This window comes from Thalassophryne amazonica, chromosome 5, assembly GCF_902500255.1.
Source record: "Thalassophryne amazonica chromosome 5, fThaAma1.1, whole genome shotgun sequence".
Lineage (NCBI taxonomy): Eukaryota > Metazoa > Chordata > Actinopteri > Batrachoidiformes > Batrachoididae > Thalassophryne > Thalassophryne amazonica.
This window is the reverse complement of record NC_047107.1, coordinates 69,236,721-69,248,957: the sequence shown is the minus strand read 5'-3', so window position 1 is coordinate 69,248,957 and position 12,237 is coordinate 69,236,721. Positions and strand designations below refer to the sequence as shown.

The 12,237-nt window shown below is 38.3% G+C and overlaps 1 protein-coding gene across 4 annotated transcripts in view; it reads right to left on the bottom strand.

Annotated features, from left to right (window-relative positions):
- The window catches only part of grid2 (glutamate receptor, ionotropic, delta 2), a 2,248,146-nt gene that overhangs the window by 92,418 nt on the left and 2,143,491 nt on the right, over nucleotides 1-12,237 (bottom strand). For all 4 annotated transcript variants that reach the window (XR_004560786.1, XR_004560787.1, XM_034170483.1 and 1 more), the window contains exon 14: nucleotides 1,562-1,728. Coding sequence is in view for 2 of the 4 variants with exons in the window: in XM_034170483.1 (XP_034026374.1) it covers nucleotides 1,562-1,728 (167 nt within the window). In the remaining 2 variants the exon portion in view is untranslated. The remainder of the gene's footprint in view (nucleotides 1-1,561; nucleotides 1,729-12,237) is intronic.

Genomic DNA, 12,237 nt, shown 5'->3' with positions numbered 1-12,237 from the left:
AGATTTGAATATTAACACACAGATGCCCAAAGGCATTATGGGTAAACTAAGCCTCCACTCATACTGACTGGTTGATTCATTCATTCTATGTAAAAACCAACACAAGTGAATCAATGTAACATGTGTTGGTCTTTAAAAATAAATGTGCTTTTGTAAAATATGTCATTTTTTTCATTTGTATAAAAAAGAAAGACATTTTCAAGATCCCGCTAGACAGCGCCTAAACTCATGTGTGATGACATCACAACTCTATCCAGTTAGGGAGACAAGGTTTCTTTCAATAACAAGAACTGTCAAAAAACTTTCTTGTGTGCGGTTGGAGTTGTGTGGCGATAGGAATAGCCTTTTGAATGCTTGTATAACGATGTCAGTCATACAAAGAAATCAAATAATAGTGAAAACATGTTCATTGCACCCAGAATGTTGGTATTTTGGTCGTTGATCTTTGTGGTTTGGTGTCACAATAACGAATCAATCAGTCACTCCATGCAGTGTCATAACATCCGATCGGTTAGCGGCTCCACGGGGTGTCATAATAACAGATCAATCAGTTGCTCCAAGATGTGTCATAACATCTGATGGGTTAGTGATCCCTGTGCAGTGTCATAACAGATCAATCAGTTGCTCTGTGAGGTGTCATAACATCAAGCCTGGTTCACATGGCAAGATAATTAGGCTGATATCGGACCCGATCTTCCCCTTCCAACAATCTTAAAGACGCCCTGACAATCGTGATGACACTAAATATAATGTTATCAGATATTCCTGCCATGTGTGTTGTGTTAAGAGTGCTCTGATCTGCTCAGAAGGATGTGAGGAGCTAAATGTGACATGATGCAGCCAATCAGAAAGCGAGATGTCTGATCTGGGAATGTTCGTGTGTGAAATCTGTTTGTGTGTGTTGTTTTTACCGTGTTCAAAACACATTCTCGGGCACAGTGTGTATCATTCTGCATTAGAAGGGCTCCAGCCAGATGCCAGGAATGCCCCCAAAGTGACACAGAGTGTCGTGATCCAGAACCAGCAAAGTGTTCCATTTCCGGCAAATATTTGCACCACACATAATGTGGCTTCACACTTTAAGTAGAAGGGCTACCCCATCCAGACTTCTTCAGCTAGATAACATCCAAATACCCATTACAACAATACCCAATAAAGGACATTCAGTGGCATTATGGCTCCGTATAGCGGGACTTTCAAAAAACTGATCCGGAACTGGGCAACTAACTGTACCTCACTGCTGCAAAATACATAGCAAACAGGAACAAAAGGGATTATAAATGCTTTTCAAGTTACTGCCTATTTAAAACAAAAAAATGTTAGCGGTCTAAAAGTTATTGGAACTAAATTTATCAGAAGATAATTGAGATTATCTGAAAAGCTAATCTGCTAACAAAAACATTAGCTTCGATAATTATCTGTTATCAGATTAGCTGAACAGTGCCCACCACTGTAAATAACTAAATACATACATACATACATACAAATAAAAAATCTTCATAACAGGTTTAAACTGTGAATAAATGCTAGGAGAGTGTTAAATTACAGCAGCTGCTCCTACCTCTGAGAGAAAATGTCTCTGTAGGGGCTGCCATGCTGCATGGCGATACCGTATCCACGATCAGGGGCGCTGTTACTGACGGTGTAGAAAGAGCAGTCCTCATCATTATTGGCAACAAAGTCCAGTACCGCTGCGTCCCACACAAAGCCAAACCGGCCATATTTCACCTGGAAACACAAAGTGACATATATGCAGTTAAAAAAAAGGTTCACCTTCACCTCATCTTAAAAAGAGCCAGTGAGATGATATGATCAACAATGGGATATTAGGTTGGCCAAATAAATAAATAAATAAATACGTTTTAAAAACAATATATAAGTAAATAATAATGATAATAATAAACCTGCCTCATTCAATTTAGCAAAAAACAATTCAATAAATGTATATTGCAGTGTAATTTGCAAAAATGCATATTATGCAAAGCTGATAAATGTAATAGTATCATACAGACTAGACAACCTGGTCTCATGGCAGGTCATGCTTCAGCAGCACAAAATATACATTAATCTATTGGTTCGTGATATTGTGACGAAAAGCGCCTCATTTTCATCACGGCAACACAAATTCATTCTCATTCACTACATGATGGCTGCATGAAATTAAAGTGAAGCGGGGGGGCCGGGGTGGTTATGGTTAGGTTTGGGGGAAGGAGTAAGATTAGGTTATGGTTAAGGTTAGGGTTGGGGTGGGAGTAGGGTTAGTAATAGTGAGTTAAAAAAGCTTGTCATGAAAATTTGACTCATTTTGTCACGGGAGCACGAAAAAAAAAATGTGAGACTGGGCTGAACTATACAACATGTTTATTTTTAGTAAAATTGAATGTGTGTCTATTACTGCATTCCGCCTTCTATTAATTTATAACTAAAATAAATGCCTCGTGCAGCCTGCTGTATATTTGTTTGTAGTCTCCCCTGTGTCGAACTCCAGCTGACCTCAGTAAATAACAGAATTGGGTCTTTAATTTATTCTGCTCAAAACACCAGGATTTATTTATTTATTTTGCTTCTGAAGGTAACAAAACAACAACAAAAAAAAAACAAGCAAACAAAAGAAACCAACAAAAACAAACAACAACAAAAAACTTATTAATGCCTACAGTGTGGCAATGCTGAATAAAATGCACAGTCCTGCTTAGTATTACTGGCACTGTTGGATTTTATGCATATCATTTGAAGTGTTCAGAAATAATTGCAAATGAACCACTTTTTATCAACAGAATATTTAATAAAATCTTCAATTACAGAAAAGCAACAAGAAAAAATACTTTCATATTCTGAAATTAAAAAAATATTGATATAAATACACCAGTACTCTTAACAATGTTATTCACCCAATTTGATGCATTTTTAGTAAATCACAACTACTTTTCTTTTGAAAAGTCAGTGGGTGACACATGAACATGTGTAAGTCAGTGAATATGTCTTGGACATTATTTTGATCTGTATTTAACACAAGCCACATGCATGCTTGAGCATGTATAAACTCTGTGTAAATTGCAACCTTTTAAATATTAAATTCAATAATTACACATTTTTTGAATCATCCAGCAGGTGCCAGTGTTGAGCAGATGGCAGACAGGACTATGGCATCTTTCTTTTGCAACTGATGTGGTGCATCAGAGTTAATTATCAGAGTTAACTATCAAGAGTTAAGTTAAACCTAGAGTATGTGGGATTTTGCGTCATCTAGTGGTGAGGTTGCAGACTGCGTTATGCACCCCCTTGTCACAATTTTGTTTGCCTTCACAATTTTTACTTCTTTGTCGATGGGACTTCACGCTCCCTTGCCTTCTCTTGTTATAACCAATATGTATGATCCTCTATTTCACAAAAATGCAGTTTCTCAAACTTGTTAGCCTGCACTAGTAACCAGCACAGAGTGTATAGTGGAGTAATCACAAACACCTCTTTTTTCATATGTCTTCCAGCGACACACACACATACACACACAAACACACACACACACACACACACACACACACACACACACACACACACACACACACACACACACACACACACACACACACACACACACACACACACACACAAAGCAAAAGGCAAAATAAATATATAAATATGACCCTTTTGGGCTACTGTATCAATGTGGCAGTGCAACAAACACCTCCATGGGGGAACCCACTCCCATTTAGATATGAAGGTCACGTTGTAAGCTTATGAAAACACATTGATTCATTATTGTACGTAATTATACACCAAAATATTCCATTTTTACTAATGAACACCCCTAAATCCTACAATGTAGCTTCAAGAATTGTTTATGGATCAAAACATTGTGATCTTAGTTCATTCACATGTGTTTTAAAGTGTTAAAAAGAATTCAAACAGTTGGCGACACACTGAAGCCCAATTGAGCATAGCACATCAGGTCTTCCTTTTGATTAGGACTCCAGAACAATGTTCTGAAACACAGATCTTGTAAAGGCTTCAAATGTTCTGAAAAGTGTTTTAAGTTTGCTATCACAAATGCAGTGAAAAGTTTTGATACCATCCCCAGCCACACATTCTATCCATGCCTTAATTCTGGATTGACTTTTCTGTTCTGTTGTATATTGGTTACTAGCTTAACTTGTTGCCTGATACACGTGAAAGTGGATGCCAGTGGTAAGAGTGTACCAATGAGCACATGATGTGTCCAGTGCTCAGTAGATTGCACCCCCCCCCCCACCCTGTTATTGAAAGCAAGAGTACACTGGTTATATTTGTATACCATTAAATACACCAAATGATGCTCCAATTAACCCACAGTTATGCTAATTGGGCTTTTAAGATGTATTATCTCAATTTCTGGATTCTTTTGGAATCTTCCATGTTGTCTGAAGATGCAGTAAACTTGGTACTGTGCATCTAGAAAGTATTCACGGCGCTTCACTTTTTCAGCGTATTGTTATGTTACAGCCTTATTCCAAAATGGATGAAATTCACCCCCCCCCCCCAAAAAAAAAAAAATTCTACTCACAACACCCCATAATGACATGATAAAAGTTCTTTTGATATTTTAGCACATTTATATGAAAAAAACCCCTACGAAATCACATCTACATAAATATTATTCTAATTGTCCGTAATTGTACCAGCACGTGGCACACATCTGTGGGATATTACATTTGCAATAGAACATTGCTTTTTCAATTGATATAGTGCAACAAAGTTTCTGTGAAGGCTCTCAGTTGTCCAGGTGGTTTCCATAGTAGAGAAGCTTGAATCTTCAACTGGACTGGGCTGCTTGACGCGAGGACGTTTCGCTTCTAATCGCAGAAGCTTCCTCAGGTAAATTTCTTGCTCTGGTAGTCTGACTTCTGTCTTGACTCTTGTAGAGAAGAACTTCATTCATCATTTTTGAGTTATTTCTTACACACAAAGCTGACATATGGGATAAATAGTAATCGTAGTTCAGCAGAATGTTTCAATGGACTAACTCACTCACTCATTGATATTCTTGCTGTGCATTCCAAAAGCCATAACTACCACAGGGAAGAGACAAACAATATGCTGCTATATGGAAATTTAATGCAGTCTCACACCCAAGTCATTACATGCTGATGCAAATGGCTCACTTTGAGCTAATGTTGATTGGTGACAAGTCAAGTAGTCCTGTTGCCTTATTGTGTGATGCATGGGGAAATGCTAACCCTACCCCTAGCCCTAACCACAACCTTAACCATAAGCAAAACATCAATGAATGTTCCTCGATGACAAAGCAGTGAAGCAGATAGTTCCATGTACTGAAAGAGAAAAATGACACAGGTGTCAAAAATGCATCTTACCACCCATCAATAAATGACACAATGGGGTCCCTAACTCATCACATCGTGACGCAGAGGAGCACTGACCAAGTGTAAAAATGTGACGTGTTGGGACTGAGAATGTGTTAGGGAGGTCTGGAGGAGGCAGTCATCAAAACTGCTTGTTTGTGGAAGAAGGAGGCTAATGACACAAGTCACCAAGACTTCAATGGCAGAGTTTTTCTTTATTTCAGTCCAGCACATGGAAGCACTTCCTTACATATTCAAATTTTTGTAAAACTGCTTCATTTGCATTCATTCCTAGATATATGTTCTGTGCTCAGAAAGTCTGACCAGGACTGTATTAATACATTAATGGACCGGCTAAATTATAGCACATTCATCCACTCCCAGCAAAATGATCATTTACAAATGCATAGTTTATTAGCATTTTCTCCTCACAGTTTTCATTGCAGCAGCAACATTATTCTGTTTTATGATGGCAAACTTAATGGTGCAGCTTTTTTACTGATGCACATTTCCTCTTGACTGTGGGTGCAGATGAGTTACTGCCTTACTGTCTCATCATTGCACATGTTTGTGTGTGTACAATAACTAACACATTTTACGTGTGTGTTTGCAGCTTGTGCTTAAAGCTGTACAGCCTCTGGGTTTTTTAAGATTTAAGTGATAAAAAAATGTCTTTGGCACCACTATAATTTTATTCTTTAGCATTTAAATAAGGGATTCATAACATTATATTGCCAATTCGATCAAAATTTACACTGTCTGGAAACAATTTGGTAGTGATGTCAGATCACGTGAGAGCTTCCCTTGACTGTGTGTTTGGGATCTTGCTGAAATGTCCACCCTCACTGAATTTTCATCACCCTGGTAGATTTTTATCAAGAATATCTCAGTACATTTTTTCATTCATTGTTCCATCAATTATATGACATTTTCCAGTGCCACACAGCCCCACACTATGATGTTCCCACCTCTGAACTTCACCTTTGGCATGGTGTTTTTGGGCTGATGTGCGGTGTCATTTATGATGTGTAGTATGGCATCCAAAGAGTTAAAATTTGGTCTAATTTGACCAGACTATATTTTCCCAGTATTTCACAGGCTTATCTAAATGTTGTGCAGCAAATGTCAAATGAGCTTCACCATGCTTTTTCTTCAGCAATGGAGTCTTGTGTGGTGAGCATGCATGCAGGCCATAGACGGTGTGTGCATTACTTATTGTTTTCTTTGAAACAATTGTTCAATTGCTCTCCACAGGAGGGCCTTGGCTCTTGGACAACGCTCCTGATAATTCTTTTCACTCCTTTGCCAGAAACGTTGTGAGAAGCACCCTGTCATGGCTGGTTTATGGTGAAATGATGTTCTTTCCACTTCTGGATAATGGTCCCATGTGCTTACTGGCAGTGATGCCAGTAACGCGTTACTTAGTAACGCATTACTCTAATCTGACCACTTTTTTTAGTAACGAGTAATCTGACACGTTAATCTTTCCAAATCAGTAATCAGATTAAAGTTACTTCTCCATGTCACTGTGTGTTACTATTATTTTTACATTGTGGTTCAATAGCAGCATTAAACTTGGTCCATGGGCAGGAGGTCGGGGTTCGACTGAACTGCCCACTTTAAGTGAGCTGTGAGCTTTTCATCCACGGTTTTCTGCAGAAGCTACAACGCGTCCTCACCTCTTAAAGCGTGGGGACAACAGCACACCTGCACTGAGCTTTACAAAGACATTTTTATGCTTTTTTTTCTTCCTTTATTTAGAATTCTGAGCTGAGCTGCTCTGTATCTGCTCGTTAAAAACAGCTGATCCTCCGCGACGCATCAACTAAGACTATTTTCCACTCAAATGCACCTAAACTCTCTTTCTGAGGACCACATGATGTGAAAACGCAATAAAACTTTCTTACCTGTAAATCTGGTCATGTTTTCTGCATAAATAAATGTTATCCATTCTTTGTGCTCAAACGCCAAAGCAGGGGCGAATCCAGATGGAATGGGGGCGTGGGGCAGGGATGTGCCCCCCTCCCCCACAACACCCCTAGATTAAAGGTCCAGTTTTGAAGCCTTTTTTTACTACAACTACTAATACTACTTATAATAATAATAATTTCGACAAGTAAAATATTTAGAGAGAATTTAATATAGGTTGAAGAGGATTTTCAAATCATTGTATTCTGTTTTTATTTACATTTTACACAACGTCCCAACTTTATTGGAATTGGGGTTGTATAAGACAGCTCAATATATATATATATCGGATTATGTTTTTAGATAAATTTTAAAAACCATCATCGGACTAATTATCTTCTGATGAATTATCGTCCGATAACTTTTAGATCGATAACGTACTAAATTAAGCTAAACAGTGAAAAACATTTTTTAAACTTAAAGCTGTTGAGACCTATCTGTTAAAAGTTTCCTAATAGGCATGTTATTCTACTCTCTGCAAACAGAAACCACTCTATCATCTGTAGGCAAAGGAGAACTGGTGACCAAAAAAAAAAGTCATTTCCTTTAACACCATAATCACAATGTCACCAAATCATCCAGAGGCATACATGTTTAATTTATGGTTCAAATTTTAACCACTCATTTTAGACAAGTTATTTAAAATTATTGTCATGTCTGAAGTTTATAAAGTGAAAATATCAGATATATGTTTTCATTTTAAAGTAATGTGCTAATTTTTAAGGTTTTGTGAGCACATGCTGTGCCAGTCAGCAATGCATTATGGGTAGCATAAGGTAATCTCAGACGTTCATGACAGGACAAATGCATTTCAGACACTCTGTTCAGGGTCCACAGATAACAGCATTAAACTCTAGTGCCTAAAACTCTCGTGAATATATTCTCTGGGTTTATAGACGTTAGTGTATTTGCGTTTGTTAAATTCCACGCATCTTAAATGTAGTAGACACGGATTATCTGGAATTTTGACATTTTTTCAAGGCCGCTACTGCCATCTACTGGCCAGGAGTGTTCATGGCAGTATTAAACGTCTGGGTACATGGTTGCTCTCAAAGTGTTGGTATTGTCCATTGTCCAGGCGATTTTTGTGTGCACATATTTGTTAACTTTGTATTCTAAAACTACAGTTAGAAGTAATTCCGACTCCTTATTAGTCCACACGAACGAGGTTGGCGCCATGTTTTTAGTTTTTGTGGAAGTGACGACAAGAGAATAAGGCTCCTGATTGGATAGAATTTTAATCAGTACCGCCACCCAAAGCTTTGGTAGACTAATTACAACACATTTATATGGTTCGATGTGGATGGATTTTTTTTTAAACGACGTAGTGTGGATGAAGTTTTTTCCCCAAACTGAAAGGGTAAGATATTCGGTTTTACAAATACCCGACAACGTGTGTACATGGCCTTATGTCTGTGAAAGGCATATATAAATAAATTTACTTACTTACTTACTAATATTGAGTGCACATTTTACAACATCATAAAAGTTTTAAAACATGCAATTGCGATGACACTTCCAGGGCGCCGTAAAAATGCCTGTTTTTACAAATAAAAATGGAATATTTTACAAAAGCACATTTATCTTTAAACCAACACACGACACACGTCACATTAACGTGTTGGTTTACATAATGGATTACTGAACCAATCACTGTTTAGCACTTTTACCCAGAATGCTTTGCGGTCTGTGTTTGTTACAAAACCTCAGAATTAGTGCCTTATTCAACATTAAAAGATATATGTTATATTTGAACTTTGTACAAATGACAGAATTGACATTAATGGAGTTATTCTATCAGTATTTTCAAAAAACCATAAGTTAGTATGACTTTATTTTTCAAGACCTCCGCCTGACCGGAGTGTTGAAGTTGATATAGAGCTGGCTTTATGGTTGCTCTCGGTGTGTCTCTGTGGTGGGAGCGCTGCTGTAAACAAGAGCTTCCAGCAGGGGCATAATGTTGAAAGAAAAATGATTACGATTAGTAAAGAGTTGATTTTGTGGGTGCTCTCAGGATTTGTCTGTGCAGGGGGCAGCATGGTCAAACATTCTTGCTTATTCTTTAGGTCTTTTACCGCTTTTTTTTTTTCTTTTTTCAAAAGTGATCGTGTTAAAAATCAATTTCAGCTCTTTAGTAACTGCAAATGTCCCATAGACAACACCGGAATTTATCGATTATCTGTAACTTCCGATACATTTTTGGGTGGTTTATCTTTATCAAAGATAACTTTTCAGTTATCTTATTATCTGTTATCAAAGTTAATTTTTTGGTTATTTGTGCCCACCACTGTATATACACACATGTACACACATCAAGAGACCTGCCTCAATCCAAGCATACCTATATATAAACTTAGGCAGAGGAAATGGAGCATAGAGAAATGTTTAAAATGGCTTCTCATTCATAGAAACTACTTGCCTGATGATGGCCACTGACTGAAACGTTGCTTGATTAAATTCACCCTGGTGTTGCAAGTGAGGCAGTGTACGAGAGCTTTTTTGTTTTCTTGTTCAACAGCCTAAGTGCCCTCTCTTTCGCACCTGTTGCCAAGGGATGTGTGAATTGATTCCCTTCTTTAAGGTAAAACTCCATAAAATAATTCTGAAGTCAATTTTAAGCAGAAATGAGGCCATTTTAAGCAGAAATGAGGCGATAATCGTTGAGTCGCTAATGACGCTTTGAAATGACATTAGCAGCATTAGCAGCTCATGTGGCTGTGGCACACTGATCACTTCCTCCATCTTTTATTATGAAATAATGCTGAATTTATGTGGGAATGATTGTTGTACAAAATTTTCGGATATCTGTCGCTGAGATAGATGATGACTAGAGTGACTAGAATGCAGTTTTATGCAGAAATGAGGTGATAATCAATGAATCACAACTGATGCTCAGAAATGACGCATGTGCAGTGAAGGCAGGGCGGACTGATTTTTATGGGGGACCGTTTGGTCGGCGACACTGGGAATGTGCGTCAAACAAGTGGGTCAGGTCACCAGCAACCTCAAAACCTCATGCACGCACACATTCACTCCTCCTGCAGTTAGCCTGCCCGATGGCCTTAGAAGGAACAGAAAATATTCATCATGAAATTTCCCTGAGAAAATATGTTCTCTTTATTAAAATGAGCTGTCATTTTGCAACATGTTACAAAAACAAATATACATTATAATACTTGGATTTTGGTAGAAACTAAATTTTGTCTTTTTTTTTTTATTTCAAATGCCGTACAGCTTTAAACATGGAAATCATTGTGACTCAAAGTGAAAGTCTGGTTTTAATGACATTAAAATACACTGAAACAAAGGTTTCAGCATCTTGAACATTTTTTTCCAAGAGAAGAGAATGTAAATTACTACTAATATTTTATTAATATTGAATTGGTATTTTGATGAAGGGCACATAACTGTGTTATAGAAAGTTGCAGCAGCATTGCTTTCACACATTTACTCTAATAGGAGTTTATGAAATTTTCAGCCTTTTCTATGCTCTGTGCGTGCGTGCGTGCGTGCGTGCGTGCGTGCGTGTGTGTGTGTGTGTGTGTGTGTGTGCGTGCGTGTGCGTGCATGCTCCTCTTCGGTTGCCCTGTGTGTGATGACTAATGTCTGAGAACCGACAAGACCCTCTGATTGGGTAATTTCACAGTCTGTAGTCCTCTGAAGTGTGTTTTGTGAAGTGTGTGGTTCGTGGTTGCATTTGTGTGTGTGCAGGTGTGTGTGTGATATTTCACTGCAGGGCATCAGAATGGTTCATTCTCCTCTTTACAACCTTAAAAATCATGGAAAGAGCACTTCATTACTTCGAAGAATAATTTTATGGCTTTTCATTAATGCCATTGAATTGGAGAGATTATGTGCTTTATGCTAAGGAAATTAGTAAAAAAAATCTATTTGAACAGCTTGCAATTGAACATTAAGCACACTTCCTTCCTACTAAAGTTGGTGAACTGGAGCTGAAAAGAATTATGTGTATTGCGGTGACCTCTAATGTCAGCCATACTGGAAAGTACAGCTATACTGAATGACACTGGTTCAACAAAACGCTCGTCTGCATTATGTGTCGTGAAAATACATTAGAAAATATTTTTTTATTTTCTGCACTGTGAAGGACATACAGTGTTATGGTCATTTTTTAAGCTACAATGGGGATGCATTCAATTAAATATTATTCATCTAGCCCCAAATCACAGAATGTTTTATTGGGCTTTACAGTATTTGCAACATACTACACTAATGCTGTTGGGCTCTGTGGGACAGTGTAATGTGAGCGGACAAAAAGCTGCTGAAACATTCTAAACATGTTGGCTTCTGAAGTTCAGCAGGGAATAATGAACACACTGCCTCAAGCTGAGGCACAGCTATGTATTCTCTTCTCTATCAGCAGCAACACTTGCATGTACTGGGATGTATTGTGATGGAGCGATACCTCAGAGTAGTGGAGAGTAAAATTTAACAGAAATGCCTAATACTTGCTTCTCTTGCAAAATCACATCTCAGTATTTTGTACTGCTGGACTATTGTGACAGTACAAACATAAGGGCCCCTTCACACATAATGCGAATTTGGTCGATTTGCGCATAAAGTGCACATGAAACAGGAATTATGTGCAAAACGTGTAAAATCGTAGCTGCCTCGTACACCTGTTGCTACAACTATTTGCGCACACCAGCGGCTGAAAAACAGAGTGTGCGCTGTGCAAGTCCATCCCTCTCACGGAAGGTGTCGGGCCAAATCCCAGCTGACAAGCACAAACATCTGACACCACTCGCTTGGCACTTAGAGAATGTGTGGCCATTCCTGCTATTAACATGACAACAGTCAGCACAGCAATCACTGTCGTGTTGGCAGTGAAATTTGTCTAAGTGCCCCATGAATGTGGCTTTGGTGTGCACTCTCAACTGACAGGAGGTGTGGCCGCCGACAGAAGCAGCTG